The sequence below is a fragment of the Epargyreus clarus genome, unplaced genomic scaffold (assembly GCF_041222505.1).
Source record: "Epargyreus clarus isolate Ecla_fem2 unplaced genomic scaffold, WU_Ecla_fem_2.2 ptg000036l, whole genome shotgun sequence".
NCBI lineage: Eukaryota > Metazoa > Arthropoda > Insecta > Lepidoptera > Hesperiidae > Epargyreus > Epargyreus clarus.
The window spans coordinates 5,625,662-5,638,599 of NW_027332241.1; the positions used below are offsets into that span (position 1 = coordinate 5,625,662).

General features: G+C 40.2%; 1 protein-coding gene across 2 annotated transcripts in view; it reads left to right on the forward strand.

Moving 5' to 3' along the window:
* The window catches only part of LOC140756885 (organic cation transporter protein), a 55,986-nt gene that overhangs the window by 35,599 nt on the left and 7,449 nt on the right, over positions 1-12,938 (forward strand). For both annotated transcript variants that reach the window (XM_073092418.1, XM_073092419.1), the window contains exons 3-6: positions 4,488-4,680; positions 5,828-5,957; positions 8,772-8,900; positions 11,707-11,899. In XM_073092418.1, the coding sequence (XP_072948519.1) occupies positions 4,488-4,680; positions 5,828-5,957; positions 8,772-8,900; positions 11,707-11,899 (645 nt within the window). The remainder of the gene's footprint in view (positions 1-4,487; positions 4,681-5,827; positions 5,958-8,771; positions 8,901-11,706; positions 11,900-12,938) is intronic.

Sequence of the window (12,938 nt, forward strand, 5' to 3'; positions counted from 1 at the left end):
CAACATATTCTCAAGACATACCTTTGAGATCTTGCCTGCCAGAAATACATTCAATTCTATTTGCAGATGATTCAAAGTCCATGAACGTCAATGACCTTCGAATTGACTGCATGCTCGCTTGCTACTTCCACACAAAAAACTTTCGGTTGATTAACTAATAATTAATGATCGAACTTGAAGTTCAAAGATTGTAAAAACTTAAGGTCGAAGGCAGAAGTAATTTACGGTTATAATTGACTCATAGAAACGCAATAATCAATATTAATTATTTAATTAGTTAATTGATTGAAAAATAATTGTCTGATTTAGATTTTTAAGATATTAATTTGCTATAATTATGTATCGATGAAATCTTGGTACTGAATACTTTCAAATAACGCATTGAATTTTTTTTATAATTTAGAGGTAGCTGTGAACATGCAGTCCACCTAATGGTGAAGTCTACTGCTGTCTATGGTCATCTGTAATCAACGCTACATAGGATTAGATTCCTACCTCAGGTCGGCCACATGGACCGCAGGACTAAGCTGGAACGCCTCGGAAAAGTCTGTCTCCCTTACCACACCCTTCAAAACGTAACACAGCAGTGCCTAACACTGCTGTTATTAGGCAGAAATAGCGGCGCATCTGTGGCCAACCTTAGGTAGGAATATCTCTATCTGGGTTTGATTATAGATGTCCATGGACGGCAGTAGCCAGTTTTTTTTATTATATAAGAATAGCAGACGAGCATGCAGTCCACCTGATGGTAAGTGGCTACTGCCGCCCATGGACATCTTTAATCAACCCCAGATAAGATTAGATATTCCTACATGAGGTCGGCCACAGATGCGCCGCTACCCCTGAGGACTAAGCTGGAACGCCTCTGAAAAGTCTGTCTCCGTTACCACACCCTTCAAACCGGAACACAGCAGCGCCTAACACTGCTGGTATTAGGTAGAAATAGGTGTTGCGGTGGTGCCGCCGGAGTCGAACCACGAAGGGTTCTACCACCTCAAACCAGTTACCATCAAGTGGACTGCATGCTCGTCTGCTACTCCTATATTATAAAAAAAGAACATAATTATAGATGTCTAGAATGCAGTCTTATCATCAGGTGGATTGCGTGCTCATTTGATAGTTTTATATTATAAAATATGTTAATTATTAGGCTGAGTCTATTAATACAGGTACTGTACGAACAATTTATAATTATTAATACGGTTACCGTACGAATAATTTATAATTATTAATACGGGTACTGGACAAACAATTTATTATTATCCGATTCGAACGGGTAGATTTTGAGAAATCTCAAAAAAACAAAAAAAAATTTTTAAATGTTTTTTTTTAATAACTTTTAAACGGCTCTACCGATCGATTTTAGAAACTAAGCTCTTAACATCAAAAAATGACGTCGATCGCTATCAGCCCGTTCGCAATCAATTTAAAAAAAAAAAAAAAAAAAAACCTAACCTAACCTAACCTAACCAATTGAATAAACGTACGAATAAATATATTTAAAAAAAAAAATAATTTGTCACATTGTTTAAAGAAAAAAAAATTGCATAAATGTACGAATAAATATAATTTATTAGTCCAGTACCAGTACAAATAGTCACATTGTAATTATTATCTTAGTAGTTATATAAATCACATGTAATTATTTGTACTCGCTAATTCGAAACCGCTTAACCGATTTCAATGAAACTTCGTGAGTGTGTGGTCGGTTTCACCTTGAATAGGATACTTATAAACCATATAGGTGGCGCTGTTGTGCGTCTGCCTATTACATGCGTTAAAGATTGCACTATTTGGCTGTGTATTTTTTACACAGCCCCACACTATGATATCCTGTATCGTGGGTGCTATGGACACACATAGACAAACACCCAGACCCAGAAACAGAAACCTAGATTCATCATTTAGAAATCTGTCTGGGGATCGAACCCGGGTCGTCATTGCAAATAAAAGCCTTTATTATATTCAACTAGCTGACCCGGCAAACTTTGTACCGCCTCAAAATCTATTTATCAAACATATTTCATATAAAATATAGCGTATGTTACTCGTGGATAATGTATCTTTCGAATGGTGAAAGAATTTTTAAAATCGGTCCAGTAGTTTTTGAGCCTATTCATTGCAATCAAACAAACAAAGTTTTCCTCTTTATAATATTAGTATAGATAGATAATTTTCAAACCAGAAATAGCGGTTAACTGTAATAACATTATTAACTAGATGATCTTGAAACAAGGTGAAGTGCGTTCGAGCGGCTAATAAGCAAATTTGCAGGTAAATTTAACTTCCGCGAGTATTGTAGTAACATAACACTGTAATGCCTATTTGTTTAAAACAGTTATCATGAGTCATATGTATCGTATGTAGATTTCTGCCTTACAACAGCTGTATTGATTTGTATGTGTGAAGGTTTCCTCCGTTGTTTGATTCCCGAAGTCATCGTCATCAACCCATTACTGTCCCACTGGGCACGGGTCTCCTCTCAGAATAAGAAGGATTAGGCCATAGTCCACCGCGCTGGCCAAGTGCGTATTGGCAGACTTCACATACCTTTGAAAAGTTTTATTTTTAAGATTTCTCAGGTATGCAGGTTTCCTCACGATGTATTCCTTCACCATTTAAGATAGCCTAGTGGTTAAGAAACTCGGCCTCTTGATCGAGGGGTCCGAGGTTCAAATCCCAGGCACGCTCCTCTGATATTTCGAAATTATGTGCGTATTAGAAATTAATTATTAAATTAAACTTGCTTAAACGGTATCTTGTGATCGGCTTCAGGTAGAACCTGTTCTATATGGAGTTGGTATAGTCCGCGTAAAACTGGTAGTCCGCTCTGAATATAGAAACGAATCGCGTCGCCATAGCAAATTGTATGACTACACCCGCTTGCAACAACTTCAGAGCGGACTAGCAGTTTGGCGCGGACTATAACAGATGTCCATATAGTAGTGACTACTTACCATCAATTACACTGCAAGTTTATTAGCTTCTTCAAAATAAATGCAAAAATAATATTTCTAATAAATCTTCTTATACTTCAATGATCATTATTTATTTTTTTATTTGATTGAAGATTCTGGGAGCTCACGATCTACACAAAAGCTTAATTTGTATAACCTTTTGAATCGCAATAAAAAGCCTAAACTAATAACAAAATGAAGCTTCGAAATAATTATGCATGAATGCAATTTTATCATGAGTTTATATTTACAAAGAAATCAAAATATCATTGATTATCCTTTATAATATTATATTATTTAAGTGAATTAAAGACATTAATATAAAGGTCGAACGGTCGTGTTTCATAACAAAAAATCTATGGATTATTCCATATAAATAATATCACTTGTAGAAGAGCAATGTTCTCAATCTTGTTCTTGACCCCCTAATATGTAAAAATGTTTTGCGACCCCCTACTCTCTGCTGTTTCTAACTTGTTATTATGTTACAAATATGGGATTCATTCATCATGGACCCATTACTGTCCCACTGCTGGGCACGGGTCTCCTCTCAGAATGAGAAGGATTAGGCCAAGTCCACCGCGCTGGTCAAATCCGTATTGGTAGATAATCTTTGAAAACTTTTTTTAAGATCTCACAGGTATGCAGGTTTCCTCACGATGTATTCCTTCGCCGTAAGAGCAAGTGATTATTAATTTCTAATATTGACATAACTTTGAAAATCAGAAGTGAGTGCCTGGGATTTGAACCTCGAACCCCAGGTTTGCTACTCAGACCCTTAGGAGCGGAAGTGCCAAATAACTATCAATCGCAGCACCGCACTTACCTCGAACTTCAACAATAACAACGTGTCATTAGTTTTATTACAGTTATTACGTATAACTCATTGAGTTTCAAATGATATATAATTTAAATAAAACTATAAACTCTAATGGGCTTACAGACTGGCTCATTTACTGCGCATCGCGTTTTTGACTGACATTTGGCTGTTCAGATTTTTTTTTAATATAGGAGTAGCAGACGAGCATGCAGTCCACCTGATGATAAGTACCTACTGTCGCCTATGAACATTTGTAATCAACTCCAGATAAGATTAGAGTCCTACCTGAGTTCGGCCACCCATTCGTTCCTAAGTATACCTGAATACTAAGTTGAAACGCCTCGGATTCTTACCACAATCTTCAAGGTTTAATACAGCTGGTATAAAATGTAGGTGTGACGGTGGTACCTGGAGACAAACAGGTGTGACGGTGGTACCTCAAAGGGTCCTCCTACCTTTGGGATGCGTCGGAAAAATAAGTCTTACTACACCCTTCAAAGCAGAACACAGCAGCACTACTCTGCTGTTATTAGGCAGAAATAGGTGTAGCGGTGGTGCCTCCAGAGACGATCGAAGGTTTCCTTTAGAAAGGACCTTCAAACAATAACTAACATTTTTTTGTAAAAAAAAAATATTTTTTTGCAAATAAATGTACCTGTGTTCAATATAAAAAAAAAAAATAATAACTAACATGATAATTTCATCCCCAGACGAGCCCTAGCCATCCCCCCTAAATCCGACGGGCCCTACCCCCACGACCGATGCCGCATGTACTCAGCGGACTGGGCCGCAGCCCTAGCGCAGGGGCGAAGCACCCCGGACGACGAGTGGCCTATCGTCCCTTGCCAGCACGGTTGGGAGTACAACCGTAGTGATGTACCGTATGAGACGATTGCTTCCCAGGTTAGTATATTTTTGAAGTTACACTTCTTTGGTTCTTTGGTTCGACTCCGGCGGCACCACCGGCACACCTATTTCTACCTAATAACAGCAGTGTTAAGCGCTGCTGTGTTCCGGTTTGAAGGGTGTGGTAAGGGAGACAGACTTTTCCGAGGCGTTCCAGCTTAGTCCTCAGGGGTAGCGGCGCATCTGTGGCCGACCTCAGGTAGGAATATCTAATCCTATCTGGGGTTGATTACAGATGTTCATGGGCGACAGTAGCCACTTACCATCAGGTAGACTGCATGCTCGTCTGCTACTCTTATATTAAAAAAAAAAAAAAATGTAAATTTTTGCACACCAAAATGTCGGTGGTTTTTATAATATATGAGGAGCAGAAGAGTATGCAGTCCACTTGATGGTAAGTGGCGACTGCTGCCCATGGACATCTTTAATCAATCTCAGATAAGATTAGATTCCTACCTGAGGTCGACCACTGATGCGCCGCTACCATCTGAGAAATAAGCTGGGATGCCTCGTAAAAGTATGTCTCCCCTACAACACCCTTCGAACCGAAACACAGCAGCACTTAACACTGCTGTTATTGAGTAGAAATAGGTGTGGGGGTGGTGAGATCGAATTGGATGCACAGAGGTGTCTATCACCTTTAAATTTTAAATCGACATCATAAATCTTATTCACCACTTTCTTTTACAAAATTGAAGTAGTCAACAGACTTGTAGTCCACCTGGTGGGAAGTGGTCACATCTGTAACCATCATATAGAACTGGATTCTTATCTCAAGTCCTTCGGATCCGTTGTCTTCTGATGATAAGGTCGCCTTATGTAATTCAGCTGGCATCTACTATTCGAGTCTCTAGAACTGCTTCACGCTTGAAACAACAACTTCGTCATGGGTGTCATGGACACACACAAAGACGAACATACCAACACCCAGACCCAGAAAAATAATCTAAATTCATGATTTAAATATCATTCTTACCGGGGATTGAAACCGGAACCCACTGCTCCACTGCTCCACCAAGCGGGTCGTCAAAGGTCTGGTGGTGGTACTTGCCCAATTCTTAAAATGCCTTTATGCAAAAATATCCTTAAGACATAAAAGGGCTATGTCCTTTGAATCCTGAATAACCTCAACACTATTTTGCAGTTGGACTGGGTTTGCGAGAACGACAACCTCCCAGCTACCACCCAGGCCATATTCTTCTGCGGAGCCATCGTTGGAGGATTGGTCTTCGGCTGGATAGCTGACAAATACGGCAGGATCCCTGCTTTAGTCGGTAAGAGATGAGGAACCCTACTTTAGTTAACAACGAAAATTTTAAAGATTTTTATGATGTTCTCCGATTAAATTGACGAGGAATATTAAAAGCTCAGTTTCTTTTATGAAATTGAAGAATAAAAAGCAGTATCTGATAGTAGGCACTGTCGTGGACATCTGCAGTTTATCTTAAAAGGGATTAAAGTCCTGAAGGTTGATTACAGATGCGTTCAAGCCTTGAAAGCTAAGTTGAACAGCTTCATGTTTTTGTTTTGTAATTCTCCTGTTTTTGTTAAATCAGTTTCCTTACCTTTAAATTCCCTAATTAATTGGCAAAGGAATTAATTTTAGTTATATTTAAATTCCCTTACCAAAAAATTCCAAAGTTGAACATAAGGACACCATCGGCTATACTGCTTTTAGCACCACCGTTTTAGCTGCTTTCCGAAACCTGAATGCAGGGATCAAACAAGGTTGCAGCTACTTTAAGATGCAGGCTTATACAGTCGCTAGAAGGTGTGTTTTCGGTACCGCAATCGAACGCAGGCAGTCGTCAGAATGGGATGCAGTATACGTGATCGCCAAATCTCGAATCGCCGATGCTAAAACTAGTCTGCTAGATTGACAAAAAAATCTTGTCGATGCTCAAAATAGCTAGGTTACAAATGCGTTGCATGTCATGGAAACTAAGCTGGATTAGGCACTACATTTTTTCGTGACCCAGCTTTAATACAAGGGCTAAAACTATCGAACTAAGATAGGGATGAAATATCTATGTAATCGCCAAAACGTATATTGCCGAAGCTAAAACTTCTTTTTCTTTTTCGTCGTTTCTTCATTTCTGAAGGTCGTGCTCGTTCTGGTAAGCCTCTGTGGATGATCTGACGAGCTGCTTCCATGCTACCCTGTCTTCCGCTTGTCTGAGAGCAGTTGTAACTGGAAGTCTCATTATTTCTTTTATAGAATCCGACCATCGGCTAGGTGATCGGCCTCTAGGTCTTCTTCCATCTACCTTGCCCACCACAACCAGCTTTTCAAGGTTGTCTTGCTGTCTTCGTGCTATGTGGCCAAAGTAGGTCAGAATGCGTTGGTAGCATAGCGTGGATAACCTGGTTTTAATTTTAAGCTGTTGGAGAATCGACTTGTTGGTTCTTTTAGCCGTCCACGGTATTCGTAACATTCTCCTCCAGCACCACATTTCGAAGGCATCGATCTTCCTTCTGTCTATAGCTCGGATCGTCCAGGACTCAGATGCGTATAGGAACACCGAGAAGACCAAAGTCCGTACAATTCTTATTTTGGTGGCATTGGACACATTTCTGCTCCTCCAGATCTTTGTGAGCTTACTCATTGCATCTTTGGCCATTTGAGTTCGTCGGCGTATCTCCTTTTCACATCCTCCCTGGTTGCTGATCATGGATCCAAGGTAGACAAACTCCTTTACCGTCTGCAGGTTTGATAAAAGGCCAGTCTGTGAAAGCTGCCCAGCTCTATCGACGAACATGACTTTGGTCTTCGCCCTGTTAATCGACAGCCCCACCAGCTTGCTCTCGATCTCCACTTTCCGAAACAAATCGGCCATCTCATCCTCTGATGCCGCAAATAGTGCGGTGTCATCTGCATATCTCAGGTTGCTGATCTTTTTGCCACCAATTGTGATGCCTCCATCCCAGCCATCCAATGCTCTTCTCATGATGTACTCTCCGTAGATGTTAAAAAGGATAGGAGATAGAATACATCCCTGGCGCACTCCTTTTTCTGGTTTCAGGGGTCCCGAGATCACATCATTAATCCTGATCATCGATTCACCATCTTCGTACAGGCTTGCGATCAATGCTGTCAGATGTGTGGGAACTCCCATTTCCTGCAGGATGCGCCATAGGCAGTCCCATCGTACACAATCAAAAGCCTTTGTGTAATCAATGAAACAGATAAGCATCGGCACGTTGAACTCTCGACTCTTCTCTATCATCTGTCGCACATTCACTATTTGCTCTCTTGTGCCGCCACCTTTGACAAAGCCAGCTTGTTCACATGGTATTTGCCATTGCAGATAAGATTGCAGTCGCCCATTGATTACATGAAGCATTACCTTGCTGGCGTGAGATATGAGAGCCACTGTTCGGTAATTTGCGCACGATTTTGTAGATCCCTTCTTATGTATCGGAACTAATACGGACTGTTTCCAATCCGTTGGCCATTTGCCTGTACGCCACACTTGGTTACACAAATCTAGCAGAAGTTTCTCACCTATATCACCGAGGCATTTTAGCTCTTCAGCGAATATTGTGTCGACGCCGGCTGATTTGTTGTTCCTAAGTTTCCTTAAAGCATTTCGTACCTCGGATTTCAATATATCAGGTTCCAAGTGGTTCTGCTCGATCAATATATTTGCGCGTTCCCAGCTCCTGTTGTCAGCGTAAGTAAGCTAAAACTAAGTAGTCAAAAAAAATCTTGTCGATGCTAAAAACACCTAGGTCCAAAGAAACATAGCGATTCACAAAATAATGATTCAATTTTTTATTCCCTTGATAAAGAGTTTTTTCATCGAAGATATTTTTGGAAATACTCCTGTAAAAGGGTTCTACCATCTTTAATGGAGATATTAGTGGTATATCTTTTCCGAGGCGTTCCAGCTTAGTCCTCAGGGGTAGCGGCGCATCTGTGGCCGACCTCAGGTAGGAATATCTAATCCTATCTGGGGTTGATTACAGATGTCCATGGGCGGCAGTAGCCACTTACCATCAGGTGGACTGCATGCTCGTCTGCTACTCTTATATTATAAAAAAAAAAAAAAAAAAAAAAAATATCTATAAATTTCTTTTTTTTTCAGGTACAAACCTCATCAGCTTCGCCGCTGGTATCGGCACAGCTTTTTGCAACGGCTTTTGGTCATTCGCTATCTGTCGATTCCTCGTTGGATTGGCTTTTGACAACTGCTTCACCATGATGTACATCTTAGGTAAGTCATTTACATTTTTATGACTGTGGATGGTAATGTCCTCATATATTAAAACGCTCATAAGGGATTTCAAAAATACAATATATTCTTTCATAATCATCAACATTTCCAGTATTACATATTTATCCACTAATTTTATCACACTTCACAAAAGTCTGCAAAAATCAGCTGATAATCAAAACCAAAAATCGCAACACGAATAAATAAGTTTTATACATCAAAAATACTAATTTTATTACGAACTAATAGTGCCCGCGGCTTCACCCGCGTTTTAATAAAATAATTGGTCGTACCAACTCAAAAACCTTCGTGGGCTCATGCACAAGAACTTTGCTAAAGATCATTCATCATCATCAAGACAAACATTCATTTTTATATAGATACTAGCTGACCCGGCAAACGTTGTGTTGCCATATAAATAAAAAAAAATATTAAGGGTGAATAACCCTTACCACTTAGGGGTATGAAAAATAGATAGTAGCCGATTCTCAGACCTACTGAATATGCATATAAAATTTGGTGAAAATCGGTAAAGCCGTTTCGGAGGAGTACGGTAACTAACATTGTGACACGAGAATTTTATTTATATATAAGTAGACAATCTTATAGACTTTACCTTACTTATCTATCCATCCACCTATCTTTTTTTTTTTTTTATAATATAAGAGTAGCAGACAAGCATGCAGTCCACCTGATGGTAAGTGGCTACTGGCGCCCATGGACATCCGTAATCAAACCCAGATAGGATTAGATATTCCTACCTGAGGTCGGCCACAGATGCGCCGCTACCCCTGAGGACTAAGCTGGAACGCCTCGGAAAAGTCTGTCTCCCTTACCACACCCTTCAAACCGGAACACAGCAGCGCCTAACACTGCTGTTATTAGGTAGAAATAGGTGTGGCGGTGGTGCCGCCGGAGTCGAACCACAAAGGGTTCTACCACCTTCAAATCTCCTTAAAGAAGCTACAAAAACACGTTTCTCATTACGAATAAGCGATCGTAATCGGAAGCCCGATCTGACCTTCCGTTCAAGAAGCTATTACAGTAGTTATGTCAGCAGATATAACCCGAGTCAGTAGATCAAGGTGTGTTCGCTGAACCGTGGCGGAGGTCAGTAGCCACGGTTGGGTCAGCTTACAATGTTGTTTGGCTTCTGTTAAGGGATGTTATCTTATATATAAAGTCTCGTGTCACAATGTTAGTTACCGTACTCCTCCGAAACGGCTTTACCGATTTTCACCAAATTTTATATGCATAGTAGGTCTGAGAATCGGCTACTATCTATTTTTCATACCCCTAAGTGATAAGGGTTGTTCACCCTTAACATTTTTTTATTTATATGGCAACACAACGTTTGCCGGGTCAGCTAGTATCTATGTAAAGCAGTGATAGCCTAATGGTTTAGGTAACTGGGCCTCTCGAACCAGGGGTCCGAGGTTCAAATCTCAGGCACCTTTGATTTTTCAAAGTTATGTGCGTATTAGATATTAATTATCACTTGCTTAAACGGTGAAGGAAAACATCGTGAGGAAATCATACCTGAAAGATTTATATAAAAAAATCTCAAAGGTATGTGAAGACTACCAATACGCACTTGTCCAGCGCGGTGGACTATGGCCTAATCTTTCTCAATGTGAGAGGAGACCCGTGCCCAGTAGTAAGGCAGTAATGGGTTGATGACGTTTTCTATGTAATTTCGAAGCTGAATATGAACACTGATATATTACCTCTAAATATCATATAAAATATCGCCAATCTAGTTTGCTCTGAAGTTATTCCGAGCAGGTGTAGTCATAAAATTTGCTATGGCGACGCGATTCATTTCTATATTCAGAGCGGACTAGCAGTTTTACGCGGACTATATTTAGATATAGAAGATAAGTCATAAATTAGCAAAGTCTACAAGGATTAATTATTTAAAACCTAGATCCAAAATAAAAACCTGACGTCCTAGCTCTTTTTTCAGAACCTAATCTTGACTTAATTGCAATATTACAAAACTTTTTAACAAGTCAGTCAAGACCACTAATTGATTGACACAAAGAATTGCGCAATACTTAAACATTCTAATCTTTTGAAAGGATTTTTTGCAATGGAAGTTGATAGCGCATGCAGTCCACCTGATTTTGTTTGACAATCATGGACAATGAATCATAAATGAAGGTAGACTTTGTGGTTCGACTCCGACGGCACCACCGCCACATCTATTTCTGTTATAACAGCAGTGTTAAGCGCTGCTCTTTCGGGTTGAAAGGTATGTTAGGGAAGACATACTTATCCGAGGCAAGTCCTCAAAGACAGCGGCGCATCTGTGGCCGACCTCAGGTAGAACTCTAGTTCTATCTGGGGTTGCTTAACATGACTCAGGTGGACTCCATACACATTTGCTATTCCTATAATAAAAATAAATAAAAACTACCAAAATATACAAAATTTTCAGAGTTAAGCGTGTTACTTACATACACATATAAGGGCCCCTGTACATACACAAAAATGGGGCCCCTGAGAATAATAATTTAACGAGAATGGAAAGAAAGTAAAAACCAGATTTGGTGACTAATTTAGAAATGTTGACCGTATTTCTCAGCGCGTCGTATAAGAATATATTGGCCTTTCAGGGCCCCACCTGATGGCCACAGGGGCCCGTGCCCACAGCCCCCGAAATACTTCTCCTGTACCATCTATACCACGTGCTCTTAAAGCAAAGATGGCACAAGATACTTTATTTAATACCGTATATAATAACAAAATAAGACTTAAACTGTTTGTTTAAAAGAAAATAAAACAAACTACATTTTTTTTTCAGTCCTCGAGTACGTCGGCCCAAAATGGCGTACATTCGTCGCGAATATGTCGATTGCGTTATTCTTCACGCTAGCGGCTTCGCTGTTGCCGTGGATAGCGCTATGGGCGGACGATTGGAGAACATTCGCTATCGGGACCAGCGTGCCGTTCATACTAGCCGCTGCAACGCCGTGGCTCGTGCCGGAGAGTGCTAGGTGAGTCTCTTGTTTCTTTTACAAAATGGCATGTTCGTCGCGAACATGTAAGTACGTCGCCGCTAGCGTGAAGAATAACGCAATCGGCGTTATTCTTCACGCTAGCGGCGTCGCTGTTGCCGTGGATAGCGCTATGGGCGGACGATTGGAGAACATTCGCTATCGGGACCAGCGTGCCGTTCATACTAGCGGCTGCAACGCCGTGGCTCGTGCCGGAGAGCGCTAGGTGAGTCTTTTGTTTTACAAAATGGCGTGTTCGTCGCGAACATGTCGATTGCGCTATTCTTTCTAGCGGCTTCGTTGTTGCCGTGGATAGCGCTATGGGTGGAGAGATTGGAGAACATTCGCTATCGTGCCTTTCATACTTGCCGCTGCAACGCCGTAGCTCGTATATATACAATATAATCAAATTAAGTATGACGTTTGTATAGTCCGCGTAAAACTGCTAGTCCGCTCTGAATATAGAACTGAATCGCGTCGCCATAACAAATTGTATGACTACACCTGCTCGCAACAACTTCAGAGCGGAATAGACTAAGGCGTACTAAAACTAGAATAAACTAGTTTTACAACCTTTAAATTATTACTACGGAATCAGGAACAAGGCTCTCAACCTTTTGACTTCTTACTTAAATAATAGAATTCAGAAGGTTGATGTAAATGGTACAAAATCGCCCGGTGCTTCTGTTACAATGGGCGTGCCGCAGGGTTCAATACTCGGTCCATTTCTGTTTTTAATTTATATTAATGACTTGCCCTACTATGTAGGGAATAATCACGAGATTGTATTGTTTGCTGATGACACTTCACTTTTATTTAAGATTAAAAGACAATTAAATAATTATGACGAAGTAAATAATGCTCTCTCGAAAGTTATTCATTGGTTCAACATAAATAATCTTCTTCTTAATGAGAAGAAAACTAAATATATCAAGTTCTCGTTACCCAACGTGAAGCATGTTGAAACCAATGTGTTATTAAATGGAACGGTTTTGGATCCCGTGGAGTCAACTGTTTTCCTAGGTGTTACTATTGACGC